This window comes from Herpailurus yagouaroundi, unplaced genomic scaffold (assembly GCF_014898765.1).
Source record: "Herpailurus yagouaroundi ecotype Mexico unplaced genomic scaffold, PumYag 29, whole genome shotgun sequence".
Classification (NCBI taxonomy): Eukaryota; Metazoa; Chordata; class Mammalia; order Carnivora; family Felidae; genus Herpailurus; species Herpailurus yagouaroundi.
The window spans coordinates 19,190,483-19,214,318 of record NW_024412377.1 but is presented as its reverse complement, the minus strand read 5'-3'; the positions used below and the strand labels follow the sequence as shown (position 1 = coordinate 19,214,318).

At 34.9% G+C, this 23,836-nt stretch overlaps 1 protein-coding gene across 3 annotated transcripts in view; it reads left to right on the top strand.

The window, feature by feature from the left end:
* Window positions 1–23,836, top strand: part of LOC121043019 (cadherin-10) — a 151,845-nt gene that overhangs the window by 61,699 nt on the left and 66,310 nt on the right. For all 3 annotated transcript variants that reach the window (XR_005796648.1, XM_040494485.1, XM_040494479.1), the window contains exons 3-5: window positions 9,637–9,931; window positions 11,424–11,543; window positions 11,965–12,132. Coding sequence is in view for 2 of the 3 variants with exons in the window: in XM_040494485.1 (XP_040350419.1) it covers window positions 9,637–9,931; window positions 11,424–11,543; window positions 11,965–12,132 (583 nt within the window). In the remaining variant the exon portion in view is untranslated. The remainder of the gene's footprint in view (window positions 1–9,636; window positions 9,932–11,423; window positions 11,544–11,964; window positions 12,133–23,836) is intronic.

Here is a 23,836-nt window from a genome sequence, read left to right as displayed (position 1 = left end):
TTTTCACTCCGTCACCATGTGAGCTCTAAAACCTCTCTTGTTTTCTTCTTACCCTCTTTTGACAGTCACAGATTTTTTGCCTCCAAACCTAGCCCAGAACAGGCACATGCCCAGAACAGGCACATGCCCCCAGGGAAAAAGAGCTTCCAGTCCCCAGTTCATTTTTTTACCATTCTCTCCTCCCAAGTTTTAGTCCATTCAGTTCTTGTTGTTCACACAGCAATTTGGCCTTGGCAATACGTTTTCCTTGTCATCTATGGTTGTTCTAGATTTTGTCAGTGGGAATGTTGTACTGTTATTATTGCCTAGCTACCTTATCCTACTTTTAAGTTAAATCACAGATGTTTACGATGACTTACCTTACAGTTTCAGAGACAAATTTGGATTTGCATTTCTATCCCTAGGTCTTCACTGAAAAATTTAAATTTGTCCCCTGGTAATCTATGTATATATATTTCACTGATGCAACCTTATAGTTAAATGGAATTTGTACTAACTTACAGCCCCCATCTTTTTCAATATAAAGAATAATATTTTCTTTACACACACTTATAATGTAGACTTTTCATTATGGACTTCTAACTTCATTTCACTCCATTCAGAATATTCATCCTTGCTAAGAAAGTACTACAAAATGAACTCTCTATGCCTCATATCTGTGGCATTTGATGCTGATATTTATTTATTTCCTTCCGCAGATAAATAACTGTGTATTATGTACTGTGAAATGTTGAATCCAAAAGAATGGAAACTTGGTTCTTATCCTCAAAGGAAATATATTTGTAGTTCCATAAGGACTTATAAAAATAATAGTTCAAAATTAATACAGATGCTATGAAATTTTATACACGCAAACACACACACACACACACACACACACACACACACACACACACATTATAATTGGGCACCAAGAAAGAGAGGTTAATTCAGCCTTACAAAGGAGTTTGAAATGACTATGGATTTTCAGGATGGATAAATTAGTGTAGTGGGGAAGGAGACAAGTTATAGAGGCATGATATTGTCTGGGAACTAAGTTTCCTCACTTAATGAAGATGTAACAGTCTCTCAGTCAAATGAGCAAACCCTTTTCTGAAGAGAACATCTATCTTGATTTCTCAGTTCCTTTTTGTGTGTGTGGGAAAACACAGAAAGCTGACCTAGAATAGGAGTTTTTAACCTAATGGTCTGTGGCCATATCTGAAGCTATTTGCACTCTTGGATACTGTGTATATATAACATTGTTTTTTTGTATTTTACACACACACACACACACACACACACACACTTATGTAATTTCTTTTATAGGATAGCATTCATAGCCCTTTTTTGATTCTTATTTAAGCCCATGCCTCAAAATATCCAATGCATGTGAAGATCCAAACCCCTTTTCATTTTTCTTGACCAGAGCCCCTAGAGACGGCAGGCAGCTCCCTGGTCCTTCTCCTCTGGGCTCCCAATCATGTACTTGTTACTCTCTACTTTCAAGATGAAAGCACCTTTACAAGTCTGAGGAACCCAACAGCTTCAAATACTGCCTGCACAGCAAAATCTCCAAAACTTTGAAATCCTAAAATACCACGCTTAAAATTCTCATCACTTTCTTCAATTTACAGTAGATCAATCCAGTTCAGAAAATACTTATTTAAATAAATTCCTTCAAGGCATAGCTATCCTTTAGCCCTTTCCTACCTTTCCCGTCTCCTATTGTCAGCCTTTGTTGGTGACAAGGAAGGAGGAAGGGTTCTCAGCTGCCCATGTAACCCATGCATAAGTGACCATCGGTTTTAATTCTTTTCACCTTATTGATTAGAAATGAAAATCTCTTGGTTTTAATCATTTTGCATTTACTTAACAATTTAGACATGTGTTTACAAAAATCCTGTATTATAAATCCAAGATGCTTAAGAACACTTCTCCAAGTGGTGGGGAGGAATGAGGTATAAAATGTTGATTTCATTTTCACACCACAAGGGGCTACTTTACATAATTGGGTGATTTTCATAACTATAACAAGGAAAATGTCAGGCTTCTAAAAGAATATGAACCTCCTCTAAAATATTTCCCCAACAACTCTCTTTGAAAAAGATAAACTGGGGGACCAGGGTGGCTCAGTTGTTTGAGCATCTGACTCTTGGTTTTGACTTAGGTCATGATCTCACAGTTCCTGAGTTCGAGTCCCGCATCTACTGTCTCCCTCTCTCTTTGCCCCTCACCCACTTGTTCTCTATTTCTCTGTTTCTCTCAAAATAAATGAACATTTTTACTTAAAAAAAGAAAGAATAAACTAATACGTCAGGCAGAATGTGACTACTGTTTATTATACATATCATTTAAGTTCTTGAAGCAACTAATGTTCTGTAAACGTGTCTATGGAAAACTTAACTGAATCCCTTCAGTGTCATCTTGGTATCTTTACAGTACTAGCAAAGGAATGTACCCAAATTAAAACACTTTAAGATGTGGGTTAGCTATCGTTCTAGCAGGAGAGGTCATGTCTTCTTGAATTTTGTATCACTTTCTGCAAAGAAAGCTAATCTGTTGCAGGGCCTTGAGTAATTTCTAATGGCTTCAAAGAGTGCACCCAGAACTATAAAATGATTCCAGATTAGACTCCCCACTCAGGGTAGTCCATAATCAAAAACAAAACAAAAACAAAACAAAACAAAACAAAAATAAACAAACAAACCCACACAACTTTCAACAGGCTGAACTCTTGGAAGACCAAATGAGAAAAGGAATCCTTAGTTATTGAATCCAGACTCTACCAGAGTTTTTCCTCTTGAAGGGCATTCTCTAGAGAACCAATGTAGAAAATAAACCACTAATTTTGTTTTTTTTTTACAGACCCTAAGCTATGCAGACATCATTATCCATCCATCATTTAATCCTCTATACTTGCCTCTGGTCCAAGAATGAGATTGTTCAAAAAATATTAACTAATATAAATCATATATTTGGTGTATTTTTAAATTATAATTGTTTTTATAATCCATGTCATTGATAAGCTTTAATTTCTCCTCTCCATTTCTATTTTTGAAGGAAAAATTGTTTCATTGGGATTAGTAAAAATTGGCCATATTTTTCCTACATCACAAATATTAAAATAATGCCCAGTTTTACTCTGTAAACCCCACATAATCCAAATAAGATTTGTCACTCCTCTTCCCTTTTTTTACCCATTCTCAACAAAATGAGTAACTATGTATTTATTTCTGACCAGATTGTATTTACTTGCTTTAACATGTTTTTGGCTGTTTTCTGATGCTAGCCCATCTTTACTACTACGATTTTTTTTGATGCAAATTTGAAGTATTTGATCCAATGTCTTATTTTCCATTTGATACTATACTATTCATGAGAACAATTAAAGCAAAATGCTCATAATGTTACTACCAGAATAGCACAACGAATTTGCCACATCCTGTATTTTTTAAAAACAAATATAGAATATATTAGCTGTTTGAAGGACTAACAGCCATAAAATTATCACTATTCATTAGAAAATATATTCAATCACTTCTGATACTTTTAAGTTAATGCACACACACACACAAAAGTGTTAAACTCATATAACAAACGTTAGAGTCCTATAAATTCATCAAAATGTATCCTTCAAAGAACTAGTCTGATATAAATATAATTCTAATATAATTTTACAAAGAAAGTTCAAATTTTCTCTACTATGTTTTTTCAGTTTTTGAAATAGAACCAAATACCAACAATTACCAGTATCCAAAAAGGTATCAATATTCGGAATGAGAAAGAATCTCACAGAGCAATATCCATTTCCCTTATGTGGTAGGAATCATGGCTTTCCTGGCGGTGTTGACAGATACGGTTTTTTGCTTTTTAAAACTTACTCTTCATTTTCCTCCAGACAAGGGTGAAACTATAGGTAAAAACCTTTTATCAGTTATTCTTTTGGTAATAAATTGCTTAAATTCCCTGAACTTTATAGACACTTTGATTATTTTTTTTATTTCTTTATTTAATGTGAAGAACTGAAAAATAAAAATGAACATAGTAAGAGATAAAGATTCCGTGAACATAGCACCTAACCAAAAGTGTAATCTTAATTTAACTTCTGTGTCATAAAGAAAATAACTGATCATATCTCAGTTTCTTCCTCATAAAAAAAAAAATAGATGACCTTAAACTAGATAAGCTACAAGGCCCCTTTTAGCTTACAGACTGTTTTAGGCAAATATCTTAAGATGATGCTTTACATGAAATATTAAAAAATTATCAGAAACCTGCCACAGTTAAAATGAACAGGCTTTCAGTAAATAATTTTTGTTTAAATTTTTCTTTAAAATCAATGGATTGCTTAGTTTTAATTACTAAGCTACTCAATACAAGCAAATGGGTTATATAATTCACCACATCTAAACAGAAAAGTTAAATAATAGGAGAATGACTTTTAAATGTGCAACACAGTAGCAGTTGTTCTAGTTTCATTAATTGCCATGTATCGTGCCACGTCCTTTATCTGCTTGTGAATTTACAAGGAACACAGCAGGTTGTGAATTTTTAATAAGCTTTCCTCAAGGAAAGAAAAGGTCATCATTAACATAAAATTCTTCTTAAAGATTTGTGGCACAAATGTTTCACACAGGAGAACAGGTGTTACAGAGGAACTAAAGCCACAGTAATCTGACATTCTTTCTATGTTTAAAGAAAACTTAATGTTTCACATAATAAAATAGCACAAGGTCAAATCAATACAAAAGTTATTTCAAAGTGGATGCTGTAAGTTACTTGGCACATGATCCGTAATCCTATTCTCAGTAACAAAAAACACTAATTTTGTTCAATTAAATATTTAATTGATCCAAGTATTGATACCTAACATCCAAATAAAAAAGGGAAGAGTAATGAGAAAGCTATCATTGTCAGGACTAACTAATCCTGGTCTGATTTTTATTTAGTAAATGAGTTGTAGTCTGAAATAGAATTTTATCCCACACAAGAAATAAGAAACAGAGACATTATGCCAGGGAAAGGGTGGGGAAAATATACAAAAGAAGAGGTAATTAGAATAAAAAGGAGAAATTTAAGAGAAGAGAGGGCACTTAAACAGGATGATATAATTAAAGAATTTTGTCCACTGGTCTTGTTCTGTAACTGCTAAGGAATCAGTAACAACAGCATACCTGCTGTAAGTTAACTCTTGTCTCTCAAGGGTTTCAAACCAGCGTTTCAATCACTCAGGTTTCAGGAGGTCTAGAAATGTATCTCTCTGCCTTATAGTAAATATTTGTTGTAGTTTCTTTACTGGTCCAGTTGCCAAATATGTTTGGTTAAATAATACTTTGGTAAACATAGGCCAATTTTAAGCCCCCAAATATGATCATTTTGGCCCTTTATTCTAATGTCAGCATTCCTTAAAAAAGAAGATACTTTGCAGAGCCTGGATGGCTCAGTTGGCTTAGCACCGACTTTGGCTCAGGTCATGATCTTACAGTTCGTGGGTTCAAGCCCTGCGTCAGGCTCTGTGCCGATAGCTCAGAACCTGGAGCCTGCTTTGGATTCTGTGTTTCTCTCTTTGTCCCTCCCCTGCTCACACTCTGTCCCTGAAAAATGAATAAACTTAAAAATTTTTGAAGAAAAGATACTTTTTTTTAATGCAATCTCTCTAATAGTTTAAGAAAAAATGCATTGTAAACCTGGCTTCTTAAGACCAAAACTTATAAATGCATAGGTCTGATTTTTTTCTGTTAAATATGAGAAAATTAGAGGGGCGCCTGGGTGGCGCAGTCGGTTAAGCGTCCGACTTCAGCCAGGTCACGATCTCGCGGTCTGTGAGTTCGAGCCCCGCGTCGGGCTCTGGGCTGATGGCTCAGAGCCTGGAGCCTGTTTCCGATTCTGTGTCTCCCTCTCTCTCTGCCCCTCCCCCGTTCATGCTCTGTCTCTCTCTGTCCCAAAAATAAATAAACATTGAAAAAAAAAATTAAAAAAAATGAGAAAATTAGAAATCCTTTTCATTTTGATTCTCCAAATCACTGTCCAGCTTCTAACCCTCATCTCTTTGATCTCATTCTACCATGTTAGATTTCCTAATCCAATGGAAACTCCCACAGTATGTGATCCAATTCCAGGATTTATGTTCTCTTTCTGTAGTATTAGTTAAGGTAAAAATCCTGCTGTGATTCATATTCTAAAACTGAACTTCAGAATAATTAAGAGATTCCCCATTCTAGCATTTTCTTTTGCATGTCTAACTGATTAGAATGGCAGAACTGGTGTTAATGATTCCCATCTTGCTGTATATCCTTTCCCACTCCGAATCTACATTCTATATTCATCTAGTGTTCTGTACACTTTGTAAAATGCAAAAAAAAAAAAAAAAAACGAAGTTTATACCTCTAGTCATTCTTTATTTGGTAGTTTAGGTGTTAGATGCTGTAGGAAATCCTCACACACAGCAGTGGGCCTGTGAATTTCTCTTACACACAGCATTTGGATTTTCCATAGCAATAGAATGGAATCATTGATTTACTTTTAGAAGTACTTGATTCCTATGAGAGTAAACACATATTCCTCAATTAAAATTGTTGAATGGATAGGCAGTAAAAATCACAACTCTTTACTACAAATCACAAAGTTATCTGAACAAATGATTGATAATATCATAATCTTTTCTTGAATTCTTTTGATTCCTAGGCAGAATAAAAACTATGCAATGCTTGTGTACTGTGTGGAAAATTGCCACTGTTGCACATTCATGTCATTGGAAAGTTTCGTGGAAGCTATGTGTGTTTTCAATTACTAAAAAGCATCAATCTTGCAACTTATTGAGAGTGGTTCCCTGGACAACGCCGTCATATGTTACTTGTGAGGGCTTTTTATTAAAAGCAGACATTTTGTGAGTTTTTCAACCTTACCTTATTGTTTGTGAATAGCTGAAAAGTGCAGTAAAAAAATATTTGTCATCCAGCTTCTCTCTTTCTTTAAAGTACTTATCCATTTGGGTTTCTTTCCTGATATATCTATAATAATGAGTTATTTGTCCAGGAATCAGAAAAAATGACTTCGATCCAAATTTGATGGCTAAAGGCTAATTACTAAAAACCATTAACTTGGGGCGCCTGGGTGGCGCAGTCGGTTAAGCGTCCGACTTCAGCCAGGTCACGATCTCGCGGTCCGTGAGTTCGAGCCCCGCGTCAGGCTCGCATCAGGCTCTGGGCTGATGGCTCGGAGCCTGGAGCCTGTTTCTGATTCTGTGTCTCCCTCTCTCTCTGCCCCTCCCCCGTTCATGCTCTGTCTCTCTCTGTCCCAAAGATAAATAAATGTTGAAAAAAGAAAAATTAAAAAAAAAAAAAAACATTAACTAAAGGGAAGGCTGCCTTTATTTATTTATTTATTTATTTATTTATTTATTTAATTTATTTAGAGAACAAGCACCTGAGAGTGGGTGAGGGGCAGAGAGAGAGGGAGAGAGAAAATCCCAAGCAGGCTCCATGCTGTCAACGTAGGGCCACACATGGGGCTCGACCTCAGTAGATTATGACCTGAGCTGAAATCAAGAGCTGGACACTGAACTGACCAGGCACATGTGTGCCTCAAGAGCAGACTGCTTTTGTAGACCCAATAATACCAGTAATACAATATATTATCTGTATGTGTGTGTTTTAAAACATATAGTTAACCTAACAGTTTTATGTTCATGTAAAAATGTTGTCACAGCCAAGTCATTGACATAAGCTCCGAAAAAGAAAAAAAAAAAAGTCTTTCATATAATATTAATAAATAAGCCTGCTTTAAATAGAAAATAATCAGTTTAATATTTCTACATGAAATTAGATGAAAATGTCTGTTGATGTAAATAATCTCAAGCAAAATATCAAACATTATTTAGATAAACATCTAACTCTAATTTTTGTGTAATTGAAAGATATTGTATCCAGTTTTTAATTTTTAGGCTGCACATCAGTGTGTCTATTCTATCTTACGACTACATTTTTTTTTAATTTTTTTTTCAACGTTTATTTATTATTTTTGGGACAGAGAGAGACAGAGCATGAACGGGGGAGGGGCAGAGAGAGAGGGAGACACAGAATCGGAAACAGTCTCCAGGCTCCGAGCCATCAGCCCAGAGCCTGACGCGGGGCTCGAACTCCCGGACCGCAAGATCGTGACCTGGCTGAAGTCGGACGCTTAACCGACTGCGCCACCCAGGCGCCCCAGTTACGACTACATTTTATATGAATACTTAGAACAATGTTTGTGATGATTCCTAAATTATAATAAATGCCTTCTAGAAGTTTAGAAAATCTGCACATTGTTTTCATATTTCTTATCTGCTATAAAAACAAAATAAAAATTGTAAACATAATCTCTTATTGCAAATAATCCAACTGTGAGCCCAGCATAGAAACTGCTTATTGGTTGGGTGGTTCAATTAAAGAAAAACTTATAATCCTTGTGTTGTACAAAGCCATGCTTGGTCCCTCCTACATGTTAGCCCAGGATGCAGGGTAAGAATTCCATGGAGGGCAGGGGATATTCACCTCTAGAGCCTGCACATCTATTCCCAGGTAATACTCAAGGTACTTGGGACCCATTATTTCCTGCCCAAACATCCCTAGGCTTGCTTCTAGGTCCAGGAAAGCTCTCTCTTCCATGTCAGTCACCCAAAGACCAGACTTACCAACTGTTATATGCATCCCTAACCTCTGGGGGCAGTCCTAGGGAGTATATGTTAAAATACAATATAGATGGAATTTGCCCACGAAAACCTGGAATCCTAGGTAGCATTTACACTGGGATGGGTTGTGCACTGGGCTGAGATGCCCACATGAATGCCTGCAAAGCTCTTTGACGTGAGTGGATTCTGGATGATTAATGTTGTGGGCATAGGCAAAGAAACAGACTTGCTTAGCATTGTCTTGTTCCTGCACAAAACTTGTTTGAGGTTTTTAGGAAGATACATTTGGCAAGATAGGAGACTATATAAGACATATATGATTGTAGAATTTATTAACTTGGTTTATAATATTAGAATACATAAATATCTATTTGTACTCTTTTTCTGAGTTTCCAAAGTATTTGTGGGCAGTCTCTCTCTCTCTTTGTATGAACCAAAAAATAATGCATAGTGCTTCTAACATAGGAGCTATACCTCGTACACCTTTGCCTTTCTTACAGTTAAGCTATCACTAATTCTCCAATGGAAATGGAGAATAGTAATAGTAATAGTAAGTTTATAAGAATTAATAGTAAGTTTATAAGAATTTCCTAAATAATAGGAGACTAAGAGAATTTTCCACTCAAGAAAGAAATGCGAGAAGAAATGTTTACAGAAGCATATCAAGACCAATGACATAGCTTTGTCAGGATTTAATTGCCTATGAAAATGGTTATTTGCAAAGCAAAGTGAAGGGGGGAACTGTGTTTGGTTTATTTTTATTACTTTTTCCCATTTAAAGTAAAAATCACACTGGTATGTGAAAGGCTAGCCTTGCTGTTTAAGATATACAGGTGAGTGTGTTCATACTTATTCAAGTCACATTTCAAGAACTAAGATAACTGACCCCATTATTCAGTGATGGGACATGAGAGACTGTTTGAATTCTTTCAGCATTATGTACTTTTAGGCATTATCATGGATATGCTCTTTTTTATTTCCCTTAGCTTCATTCAGACCAAGATAAAGGAGACGGATCACTCAAATATATTTTATCTGGAGATGGAGCAGGTACTCTTTTTATTATTGATGAAAAAACAGGTGACATTCATGCCACAAGAAGAATTGATAGGGAAGAAAAAGCCTTTTATACTCTGCGTGCACAAGCTATTAACAGAAGAACTTTGAGACCAGTAGAACCAGAATCTGAGTTTGTGATCAAAATCCATGATATCAATGACAATGAGCCAACGTTCCCAGAAGAAATTTATACAGCGAGTGTTCCGGAAATGTCTGTTGTAGGTAAGTTCATTTATAGGAGTTATCATGGTATGTAAAAAGTATACAAAATAATTACCAGAAATTTTTAAAATGCTATGATCAGTTAATTGACATTTTTGAGTCCCTCCTAACAGTACTTATTTAATTTCCTCATGTCGGAAATGAGTTAGAAAAAAAAGAAGAAGAATTTTTTACATGCCATGGATTTGTAAGTCTTTGCAAATAAGTACATATTTCCTTTAAAAACCAATGAAAATATCATTAAAATTTAGTAGAAAATTATGAAAATATAATATCTTTGTCACATGGATTTGTGTAACAGCTAGGTAAAATTCTGATCCCAAATATATTGTAAGCACATTTAGGTAAGTATAGATGTAATATAGTCTTCATATACATTCTCTAGTTATAATTCGCCTAAAGACTTTGTCTGGTTTATCTAAATGATACAAAAGGTGGAAATGATTAAATTATCTAATTCATATTATTTTAAAACATATTTTTCTTATAAGCATAATCCTGCTAATATAAATCTCTTACTCAAACAAACTAGTGGAAATCCACAATCACATACTGATATACAAATACAGATTTAGGCTGTAGAATCTATAAGATGGAAGGCATGAAAAAGCTACAAGTATAACACTCAAGATAATGGAACTTTCTTTTTCAATGGAAATAAACAGCAGTTGTTATTTGTAAGCAAAGAAAGTTAAGATTGCCTTATTTTTTTATTAAATAGAGAATGACAAAAAACAAACATCAGGAAACAAAGGTAACATTTTTATGGAAATAGATATTTAGAATAAATTTATTCCTCAAGCATGGGGGAAGTCATATAAACCAATGCAATAATTCTGATTCTTTTCTTTTAAGTTACAATGGCACATTTTCAACTCTGCATTTCTCAAAAGCATTGTTCTGGGATTATTATTTAATATTTACTTCACTAAATCCCGAGGACTTTGGCAATTGCTTTATGATAAAGCTATTTTTTTATATCTTGAACTTTATTAAATAGCTTTTAATAGTTCATGGAACTTGGGATCCTCTTGGATTGTTTCTAAATTTAGAATTTAATCTATTCATAAAATTGTATTCTAGAGCAGATGTTAATTATTTTTATAGTCAATTAGTGGAGAGGAAGAAAGAGGAGCACACTTACTCCTTTGTGATCAGATATGCCCTTTACATGAAACGAATCTATTATGTGAAAATGAATTTTAATATCAAACTTCATCATATAAAGTAACTGCATTTATTATAGTCTGATACATTGTAGCATTATCTACAGGTGCATAAAAATATACCTGTTGGCTAATTAAATATGTAACTGAATTCAGAGTTTTCCTGTAATAACACTATATGTATGATTTTCATGTCAATTATATAGAAATGTTTCTTTAAGAGGTCATTATTAAAGCCAAAAATCATTCAAGTCTTCCATGAAAACCAGTGCTTTTGCTCCTCCTTCTGGTGCTGTGCAGAACTAAGCTGAATTTGGATACTTCAGGTACTTCCGTGGTGCAAGTCACAGCTACAGATGCGGATGATCCTTCCTATGGGAACAGCGCCAGAGTTATTTACAGCATACTTCAAGGGCAGCCATATTTCTCTGTGGAGCCTGAAACAGGTCAGGAATCGTGAATCAGTTGTTACTTTAAGTCATTATGATATTTTCAAGTAGAAAAAAGGTGGGAACAATAAGACAAACATTAACATTACTGCTTACAGAAGAGGGATGATATCACACTTAAAGACGAGAATTTAAGTGAAATGACTGAGTGAGCTAACGGAAAGAGACCTGGCTTTATGTTTTTTGCATATGGGTTTAGGTCACTATATAGTCAATATGGTATTCTTTAGGTAACAGAAAATCCGCACAAATTGTAAAATATTTCCACTGAATCACTTTCATGATTTCTGGACAATAAAAATTAATAGCAAAAATATATTCTGTCTTTCAAAAAACCCTAGATGTATAATAGGTGGTCTTAATCAACTAATATTTGAAACTTTAATGAGGATAACAAAAGTTTTTTTTTTTCTTCCAGGTATCATCAGGACTGCTTTACCAAACATGAACAGAGAAAACAGGGAGCAGTACCAAGTGGTAATCCAGGCCAAAGATATGGGCGGCCAGATGGGAGGCTTATCAGGGACCACAACGGTGAACATCACACTGACAGATGTAAATGACAACCCACCTCGCTTCCCCCAGAGTAAGCTGCCTTTAATGGTCTTTCCACATGGCAAAAGCTTTAGACTAACAAGAGAAAAGATATGGAAAAGGTAGTTGTCAATCATTTAATTTTAAAAACATTGAAAATGTGCTACAAAAGTGAAGAAAAAAAAAGGTCCGTATGCTGATGCATTCACTGTTACTGAAATGTAAAAAATATATATTTCGGATATATTTCATTTAGATATAGGGATCTATGGATGATCACAAAACCTGTCCATAAATATGCTCTGCATCCATGACTACAATCCAAGAACTATTTCTTTCAGTTCGCAAAAAAAAATGATGTTTTGTTGGAAAACAAAGTCATACTTCTACAATGAATGTGTTTACTTCCACCTAGAATTTAATAAGAAGGATCTTAACTGGAGGGTAACATTTTTCAATAAAATATCTAATTCGTCATATTATGAGGACTTAGTCAGAAAGGGCTACATAGCCAGAACATAACAAACTATTCAGACTTACATTTATATCGCTGTGTCAGACTTACAGTTACTCTCTCTGTGTTTGGAATGGTAATCATTCTAAAACATTTTGTATCCCTGACCTATTTACTTATAAAACACTAAATCTATTTAGTGATAATGTCATGTATTTGGATCTATTTTTGTTATAAAATGAACTCTTCAAGTTCTCACAATAGATCAAGAATGGGTTAAGAACCGTTAGCTTCTGGACATATAACACATGTATTTATTCATGTGTTATACACATGAATCCCTTTTTTATACAAATTTGTATAGACATGCAATTAGAGTGGGTGATGTTAGATCTGAATGGGCACCCCAAGTATCAGACAATTTCCTGCTCATTGGAAAAATCTGTACTTTAAGATGGAATTTTATGTTGTTAGAAATGTGGCATAAAATGCAGGTTGTAGTATCTTTGTCATAATTTTTTAGCATTTTTTGTGTGTTCACTTCTAACTTGATCTCCCAATTCTAGTTTGATTTTTGGCTTACATACTTTTGGGAGAAATTATTAAAATGTAGTTTTTTGTGATATTTATATTTTTACACTAAAGACTATAATGCAGAAGGAATCATGGTCTAAGAATTTGTTGCATTATTTTGACTGTTTCAAAGAAATTTACCTCTTTTCCATGTTATTTTTATCTAACTTTGATGAGTAAAAATAGTGTATTATTTGAATTGATTTGTCTAAAATCTTGTGTGTAGAAAAATTGTAACATTCACATAGAATATTTTTTGAGCACAGTAATCACTTGTTTATTATTCATGATGATTCTTTTGCTAAATATTAAGGAATGTCCCCATTAGGTCTGCCATTGTGGTGTTTGGCTCCAAACAGAGAAAAGGGTATTTCTTTATGCTCTTTTCAAACAGTCAGACTACAGCTCCAATTACCTGTAGCATCAGCAGGAGAAAGGAAAATAATAATCCCTGTTATTTCTTCTCAAACAAATCTGAAGACATGCTTAGTGGCATTAAAATTAAAATTTCACGTTTTGTATATATTTCTGACCACCTCTTAACCTGAACTTGTTACCAGGAGAATTAACATGCAAATCCAGTAGAATAAACCATAACTAATTAATCACATTATCCACAAGAGGCAAAAATATTCCTTTAAAAAAGTATTTTTTAAGTCAAAAATAAATGACCACTAAGAGGACCATTATATTTTAAATGCTCAGGAACATATATACACATGTCAAAAATGCAGTTCATTTAAAAATGATAATCCAATAAAGGAAATTAATAGATTCTAATTAAGCACAAAAATCAGATATTTGAAAGATAATAATGTCCAATGAAAATTCATTTTATTATTTTTTCATCTACTATGATACCTTTATTAATTCATTTGATAATTTTTTCCTTTGCTTTTGTTGATCAGAATTTATGATTGGCATCTGACAGATACATTACACAAGCCCTGATATAATTATAATAGTAGTGATGATGATGATGATGATGATGAAATATTGATAATAAAAAGAAGCAGCAACATAACACATTTTCTGAATAACATGTTTTTTGGACACTGTACCAAGTTATTGATTGGCCTACTGTTATTTGATCACAATAACTCATTTAGGTCAATATTATGATCCCCATTTTACAAATGAGAAAACAAAAGTTCTAGATGTTAAGACGAAACTCCAAGTAATGCAGAGTAGGGTTGAAATCCATGTCCAAATCCAGATGTATAGCACAACACATTTAGAGGAATTGTAGAGCACCTTGTACCTTGCCTCATTATTTTTTAACTATAGCTAGAAACATAATTTGTGGATTTTTATTTTCTCAATTATATTTTCTGCAATGAATATTTGCAACCATATCTTACTATTGGGAACATTCAGCCATGGCAATTAGAATACCACTTGATAACCTCAGTCATCTAATATCCAGAAAACTAGTTTTTAATTTCCAATATCATTTCATTAAATAGCTAAGATTTGGAGACAGTTCCACAGTTTATGAAGTCTTTCATATGTGGCATAGCATTGAGAACTCAGAACTAACCTATGTAGATCCCTTGTTAGTATTATTATACTCAATGCATGGAAAAAGTAAAGGAGATTCAGAGTGGCAATGATAAAGACAACAAGCCAATGCTGCCTAATTGAAATATAATGCAAACCAAAATTTTGCGCCACGTACGTAATCATAATTTTTATCAGCCATCTAAAAAAAGTTAAAAGAAACAGGAGAATATATTTTAACCATATATTTTCTTTAGCCTAATAGTGTCCTTTAGATATGTCAATATAAAACTTAATTCAAGTATTTTATATTCTTTGTTACCATAATTCTTTGGAATACCCACTTAGATAATGTATTTTCCAGTTGCATCAAGTCTCAATTCAGACTAACCACATTTCCACTCGATCACTGCATGGAGTGATTCTGCATGAGTCCAGTGCTGTCTTCCTCACTTAGTAGCTTTTTCATGTTGGTCAGTTAAACCAACCCTTCTGTTTTTCAGTGACAATGAATAAACTTGGATAGCAGTGCATACTCCATGGTAGAGTGTAAGACTAAATAATTCACCACCTATGAAACACTTGACCCAGTGGCTGGCACTAGCGTATTTATGGGTTCAGTAATGTTGATTTGTTCAAGTGCTGCTCTATTACTATTATTAGTCAATATTATAAAAGTGGCCTCAGAACTTAAACTTGCATTGCAGATGGGCTGATCCAAATTCCGTATTTCCCAATATGGTCCATCTGTGAAAGATAAAACTCTCAGTCATTTGGAAGGGACAGTGAAAGATGAAAACTCAGATGTCCTGCTTCATTGTTTAGCTTATTTTATTGTGTGGATCTATAACAGTCATTCCCCATTAGGGACAATTTTGCCACCCCAGAGAACATTTGGCAATGTTTTGAGACATTTTTGCTTGTCTCAGCTGGTGGCTTCTACCAGCATCTATTGGGTAGAAGATAGGAATGATCTGAACATCCTTACAATTCATATGACAGAGAATAATTTGGCCCCAAATGCCAACAGTGCTGCAGTTAGGAAACTTTGATGTGTTATATGAGGATCTGTTCAAGTGAAATAATAAATTTATTTATCTGACAATATTTATTGAAAACACACCGTGTGGCGCCTGGGTGGCTCAGTTGGTTAAGCAGCCAACTTTTGATTTTGGCGCAGGTCGTGATCTCACAGTTGTGAGATGGAGCCCCCACCTCAGAGCCTTCTTGGGATTCTCTCTCTCGCCTTCTCTCTCTGCCCCTGCCCCACTTGTGCATGCACATGCTCATGTGCTGTCTCCCTCAAAGTAAATAAACATTAAAAAAAATGCGTGTACCAAACACTATTTTAGAAATTAGATATATGAATGTTGTCAACAAAGGGTCCTGGTTTTTATCCCTATGACCTTTCATTACAGTAGGTGAGGTCATAACTTATCAGACATAAGTAAAAATATATATATGCAAGGCGTTGACTCAGTCATGGATAAAAAGAGGAACATGTGTGTGCCAAAGGGAAGAGTAGGGGAAGATCTCATTCAGGAGGGGATATTTTATCCAAACATGGAAAGATGAAATAAACTTAGCCATATAAAGAGATGTGAAAATCCACCAAGCAGAGTTAACACCATGTGTGAGACCCTGAGATTGGAAATTGAGTGATTATGTCAAGAACCAAAGATGGTGTAGCTGGATCATACCAAACAGGAATAGGTTGGTGGGAGATTAGATTAAAAAGCTCTACACTCCCAGGAGCACTGACAATAGCAAATTTTTATTGGTATTAACAAACATATAACTGTGTTCCTGACCTAAGTTATCATCACGGTCCTGTGCTTTTAGAAGTATACAGGTAGGTGAACATTAATGTAATATGGGTGCCCAGCTTAGTGTGATTCTAAAAGACAGACAATGGATTAGAAGGTTAGGGGGCACCTGAAAACTGAGTTCTAAAAGTATTTTCTGCTCTTTTGCTCTAGATACTAACTTGTATTTTTCAGTCTCAAAAAGATACTCTTTGAATATTTTCACAATCCTGCGTTATATCAAGTGACATAATTTTTAAAATAATAAGGGAAAAAATCTATTGCTTACCTTTCACTGGCAGGTACTATGTTTGTACCTAAGCGTATGAACATTAATGTCTTGATTCTTGATTATGAGTCGTATATTGTCTAGCAATAGAGAGAATATATCAATAGGAAATCATGTGTAATGAAGGAACTATGCACAGAATGCAATGGGCATACAGAATAGTAGCACTTATCCAAATTGGGGGGAGGGGTGAAGGTATGAGTACATCATTTACCGTGGAAACTTTTTGGGGGAATTTATCTCTTGATCTAAGTCTTTTCTTAAAACTAATGTATGTCATAAAGATAGAAAAATATGAAGAGTTCACAAAGTTGGGAATTAGCAAAATCTAATTTATGAAAGGGCATATTCTGTGCAGGAAAAACAAATGATAAAGGACATGCTTCAAAGTGGTGATGAAGATTCTTTGGTGATAAAAATGATAGATGCTTTTTTTTAAATATATATTTTTGATGTTTATTTATTTGTGAGAGAGAGAGAGAGAGAGGGAGAGAGAGACAGAGTGTGAGTGGGGTAGGGGCAGAGAGAGAGAGGGAGACACAGAATCCAAAGCAGGCTCCAGGCTTCGAGCTGTCAGCACAGAGTCCAGTGTGGGGCTCGAACTCACCAACTGTGAGATCATGACCTGAGCCAAAATTGGACGATTAACCGACTGAGCCACCCAGGCACCCCTGAAATAATAGATGCTTTTAATGTTTGCTTTTCTGTAGCTTCTATTTTTATAAGCTTTTATAACTTGATAATGCCAAAACAAAACAGAATAACAATGGAAAGGACAAAAGTGACAATTACTTCCAAAAAGTCCAATTAAATCAGCACTGGATAGCAGCTATTGGAATTTACATAATGGGAGTAATTGCAGATGATCTTTCCCAATTGGTTTTCATTGAAATTATTTTGTAAGAAGCTGGAGGATATTAAGTTGAGGAATAAAAGAAGAACAGGAAGAAGACTGAAGAAATAATGCCTCTACTTTAAGAAGTAAGATGAATAAGAAAATAAAATAGACAAACAATACAGTAGTTAGAAAGAAATCTTGAATTAAATGTGGTTTAGTAGGTAATTTCTTAAAGTTTCCTATGGCCCAGGCACAAACTGGGAATTAGGCCACAATGGCCAACAAAAGACCTGAGCTCCTAGTTGAAGATGCAGACAATAAAGTGATAGCTACAGGAACATAATGTGATGTCTGGTTGTGTGGTAAGTGTTGTGAAGAACATAAAGCAGGTAAGGGGCTAGATAATGGCAGGGGTGCTATTTTAGAAAGGATGAGTAGGGGAGGCTTTTCTAAGGAGACCTGAGTAATTTTAGGAACTGAAAATGATACAATTAGACAATTTAGCTTCCCTAATCATAGGTCCTACATATACAATACTTAGAGGGTTAACAGTTAATAAATAAGGTCAGGGGCCCATAGGTGGCTCAGTCAGTTGAGCATCTGACTCTTGATTTAGGCCAAGGTCTTGATCCCAGGGTCATGGGATTGAGCCCCATGTCGGGCTCTGTGCTGAGCATGGAGCGTGCTTCTCTCTCTTCCCCTCCCTCTACTCCTCTCCCCTGCTCATACTCTCAATCTCTGTCTCTAAAATAAAAGTAAATAATTTAAAAAATGATAAAAATAAATAAATAAATACAGTCACATATGTAAAATGTCTTCAATAGTAACTGCAATATATAATAAGTTCTTGATAAAACTCGATTTCCTCCTCTTCCCTTTTCCTTCTTCATGAGTGTATCTAATGTTTCTGATCTTATTCCTTTCCTGTCTCTGATGTTGCGCTGCTGTTCTTTTGTGGCCAACCAAAGATTAAATAGAAGTGCCTTAAGCCTGGAGAGACCTGTAACCTCAGTGGCCAGAACAAAATGAATGTGCGTACCTCATACAAACGAATGAATACTTTCATGAATGAGGACTCCAGAGCCTGTTTTTCTGCTCTCCAACCAGTCAGATGTTCAGTGGTCCTTGTATGGTGCTGTTTCATTGTGCTAACCCAGAACATATAACACTTCCTCACCTGAAATCTAAGCTCCTGGTATCCTGCTTGAATACTTTAGTCTTTTTCATTCCGTATCCTTTTTTCTTTCCCTAAAATAAGAAAAACAAAATAGACTCCATGGAAAAGGTCTATTAAAAATATTAAATTACTGCAACTTGGTCTCTGTGGAATTTGGAAAAATCAACTGGGACAATAAGATTTATGTCCAATGACTTTAAAAAAAATCTCTGGGAAAATGTTACAATAACTGATTTTCATCCTGACCAGAGTAAATGATTAAGGAATATCTGATCTGCAGAACCCAGTATCTTTGCCTTGATATAGCAGAGAATGTTATATCATAAGACTCTCAAATCCATTAAAAACAAAAATAAAACAAAACAAAATAAACATCTAGAAGGTAGGTTCAGGATTAGGGAAAAAGCATTTACAAAAGCACTTATGCAGATGGTCAGGGTCCAGCCAGCCAGCTGGTGCTGGGGACTTGGATCTAGTTTTTGAATGGGACAGTAGTTCACTAGAACTCAAGAAGAAGGAAGGCAGCTAAACCTCTGAGACCCTGGCAAAAACTCCAAACCACAAATGAGACAAGTCTAGGGCACAGCTCAAGACCACAGCTCTTTATTCACATTTAGCTGCTTTCCCACACATCCTATCACAGACAACAAAAGACAGAGAGAGTAGATTATTTTCGCATCTCCTAACTGTAGGTGTGAGCTCCTGAGAAAACCAGCTCTCATGGAACCATGCTTCTAGTCTACTTAACACTGAATCACACACATGTTTGCACCAAGCTTAGGTGGACAAGTGGGAGTCAGGAACCAGTAACTAGTACATTTATGCAATGTTGAATGAGCTGAAATTCTATGAAGGGGAAAAATTTATAAAATGCAAACAAATTGGGTGATAGTTTTATTTGTATTTATTCTTGATTCTCTTAAGTTTTAGGGCATTATGTGTGTAGATAATCATCAAATCTATGAGAATTTGATATGATGTTTATTATGTCAGTTTCCAGATCTATCCCAAGTACACTCAAAAGAGTGAATTTATATTTGTCCACTATATTTTTTGCCATGAATTATTAAGGACAGTAACAAAAATCAGTTCATTGGGTTGTTAGTTATGAAAATTGACACAGAATTTCTCCCTTATAGGAAAGTTTTTTATTAAGATAAATAATAGGTAATAAGACACTTTCAGTGTACAAATAAACTTAATAAGACTAATTTTCTGGATGTTCAGAAATCTCTTTATATTCTCTCAAATTGTATCTAAAGGTTATACACAACCATAGCCAATTGAGAAATAATAGCAAACAATTCTAGAATCACTCAGAGCCCTAAAAGGATATCATATGTATATTTATGTGTTTTATCTAAATGTCCGAGATTGGACACTGACTGACTTTATTTAGCCCATTAAATTACATAAATATGGGTTATCTAGTTTGCCTAAATTTCAAAACAGCAGTATAAAAATAATAGTAATAAGCACAGTGTTATAGCGTGTACTGAGAACTATAAAATACAAAAAAAAAAACTCATTAAGTCTTCACAATATCTATATAACATTATGACATAATTGCCTCCTCCTTTTTATTAGTTAAAAAAACAGATATATGTAAACTTAAGTTACTTGTTCAAAGTCCTATAACTGGCAAATAATTTAAAGTCAGATTGGGGATCAAGGTTCTTTGGCTCAAAAATCTACACTTCTAACCACTACACCAAGAAAGAAATTGGTACATGAAAGACTCTCTTCTTTATCTTCCCTGGATCATTTTGCTTTTCATTAATTCCATGATTCACTACTTGTTTGTAGATTATACAGATAACTTTAGATAAGGTATACTAAATTCTTGAAATGTCTATGCATTTGCTACAAATAGGGAAATGAAACCTTTATAGGTTGGTGCTTTTGCAATTCCCAGGGACCAAACATGACTGGCTGTTTTGTTTTGTTTTGTTTTGTTTTTTGGTCCTTATACTTTGTTTTTGTCCTTATACTCCTTGGACAGATAAATAAACAGGTTTGCATCAGACAAGGTCTTTCAAGGAAATGTCTCTATGATATACATAGGGATTTAAGACCTGTACATTCAGTGAGCTGTGAGACTACCGTAATCCCTGCCTGGTACAAGAGAGATTTGATTTAATAAGTGCTGATTTTTCCTTTGTAAATAGAGTCAACCTCTTCTCTACTGGGGATTCTAAGGTAATGTAGGCCTCAGGCTGATCTGCATATTTTAAAATTATCAAGCACATTTCAACTAGACCACATTTCAACTAGAGCAACAGTCAGGTATTTCCCAAGGAAGATGCTTTAGCCTGAGAAAGAAGGAATGAAATTTAAAATATCTCTTTTTCCCTTTTTCATTGTCTAGGAAAAAAAATACCTTTATATTCCTTAGAACTGTTCTATAATTTTTATTGGTTAGAGATAACTATGATTTTTACTGTGACCACCAAAATATTTGTAGGATTCTTCCCTATGGTTCCAATGTCTACAGTTTATAATAATTACAAAGAAATGGTGTTGTAAAAGCATTCCTTGATTTATAAAATGTTGAATGAAGTCATACAGTGTGGGCAGGAACTATGCTAGTAAATAATAATAAATTAATAAAGAGAGATACAAGATACAGGATACATCCACAAATGGTTTGTATTTTGAAGGGTATAGACACAAACTCTCCCTTTCCTGTGTCCTCTCTCTCTCTCACACACACACACACACACACACACACACACACACACACACCTTTATAGTTTATCCCACACCCCATGTCTTCTTTACTTCTTTTCTTGCTTGTTTTTGCACATAGATATAGGTTATGTGTATGTACGGATGTGTAGTTATAAGTATACATGCTCATATATGTATGCACACACATATGTATGTTGACATGCATATTCCATACCCACCTATAACTGGAGAATGTTGCAATAACATTCATACTATAATTACCAATTGAAGTCTAAACCATCAAATGATAAACTCTTCAGATGTAAGTGGATCAGGAAAGAGAAAATTATATAAGAGTTCTCCAGGTAGGAAAACAAAGGAAATGAGTTCTGTTTGGTATGGCTGGACCTCAGGGTTTGAAGCAGGGATTATGAGACAAGAAGGAAAATGTATGGGCATTGTTAACATCAGGAAAAAGAATGGATATAAAACTAAAATGCCATATAGATTATGCAAAGGAATAATTATGCTAATTATTCTGGCAGCAATGAAGCACACTGCTTGGATCACAAGAGCACAGTTGATGAGAGTCTGGACCAATGCCGAGGAGAGGAGGAATTTGAGACACATTTAAGTGGGTGATCCAATGGACTTGGTCATCATGTCGACAAAAGTTTTGAAGGAGAAAGGAGAGAGCAAAAGAAAAAGCTGTTTTCTAGCTTTTTACTAGAAGACATTGTTTGAAGAGAGAGACAGGGATTTCAGCTTGATTTGAAGATTTTGAATTGAGTTTCAGATATCTAGGAGTAGTGAAAAAATATGTTGATCCGAGGTACACACATGACATATAAGTGAAAAATATGTTGATCCGAGGTACACACATGACATATAAGTGAAAACAGACATGTATGATCTCAGCCAGGCTAAATGTTTAGAGGGACATAACTGGGGAAATGCTAATACTATATGCACAAGATATACATTCCTCAGAGGAGTAGTGTGCATGGAAATTATACAGAAATCCACTTGAAACTCCCCAGTTATTCCATGGAGAATTCCCTTCGACTAAACCATTTGGCATTTTGAAAAAATGGGATTCAAAGTTCTTTTGTATCCTTCAGAGCGAAGTTGAATAATACCCCCCGGATGAGTATAGATATAAATACTTAGATACAAACTAGCTGTGTAATGTTTGGCTGTTACAGAGGTTCTAGTATGCCTATTCAGGGACACATTGCAAACATAGGGGCCACCTAATACAATGTTAATATGCTTATGAATGACTAGTTTAAGGTTATCTTAACCTCTCCATGTCCTATGTACAATTTTGTTTCTATACATTGCAATTGTGTGCATTGCATTGATGCCAAACCTCGGAGATGATTTCAAAGATACGTATCCAGATGGATTTCCAAGTCCATGGGAATCAATGGGCAGCTTTCCTTAAAGCTTTGTCCTGTAACTTTCCTCAATGAACAGGAAACTAAAACCTCATGCAGCATCTCGTTTTGCTCTAATTTAACTTCAATGCCCAAAGCTAAGCTGGTGATCACGTCTCCAGTGCTCACAAATTTAGGTTTCTGTCTTTCCTCTGGTGAGAGTCTTCAGTTCCAGAGCCTCATTCCTTTGTCAGTCTCTGGTGTGACTTTCAGCTCTCCTCTCCTTTCTCCTAAATGCCCATTTAGCGTTGCATAATTTCCTTAACCACTGTGCAGTTTTCTCCAAGGAGCTTTATCTCGTTTTTAATTTCTTCCTGTTAAGCTCATTAAAAAACATCTTTTAAACATTATACAACGGAATGGTTTATAAACGTGCATAATTGTGTCATTTTTCTTAAAGCAAGTGTTGTTTGAGATTATTATGCAGCGTAGAGATGTTACAATAAGATTACACACAAAGCAAATACAAAAATTAAACTAATGTTAAATTATTTTGTTGATACATGTATGTGGTGCTTTTTTTTCTTTTTTTTCATCACAGTGTTAGAAATGCTGAGAGTTCTTACATAAATGTGAATAGAAACAAGGGCAGGGAACAAAGGAAAAGACAAATTATATCTCTTTGAGCCTTACTGTTTTTTATCAACAAAACAAAACTGCAACTATTTCCTGCCAAGCTCAAAACCTGAGTTTGCCCTTGCTGCCCTCCCACTGATGTTCTGGCATCTCTTGTTGTTTCTGAGGATGTCATCTTGTCACATCTCTTACTTGGCTTATCTTCTGTCTTTCCTCCAGAGTCTCCTACATTGAGCTGTCAATTGTTTCTAATTCTAGTACACAAATCTGCAGCGTTTTTAATATTCAAGTGCAAAGGTCCTATTGATCAAAATTTTGGTAAAACAATGACCTGGAATGTTTAATCTTGAATCTTATAAAATCAGAAATACATCAAAATTGGTTGAAATCTTTAATAATGAAAATTCAGATGTGATGTGAGGTTGTCAATAATGG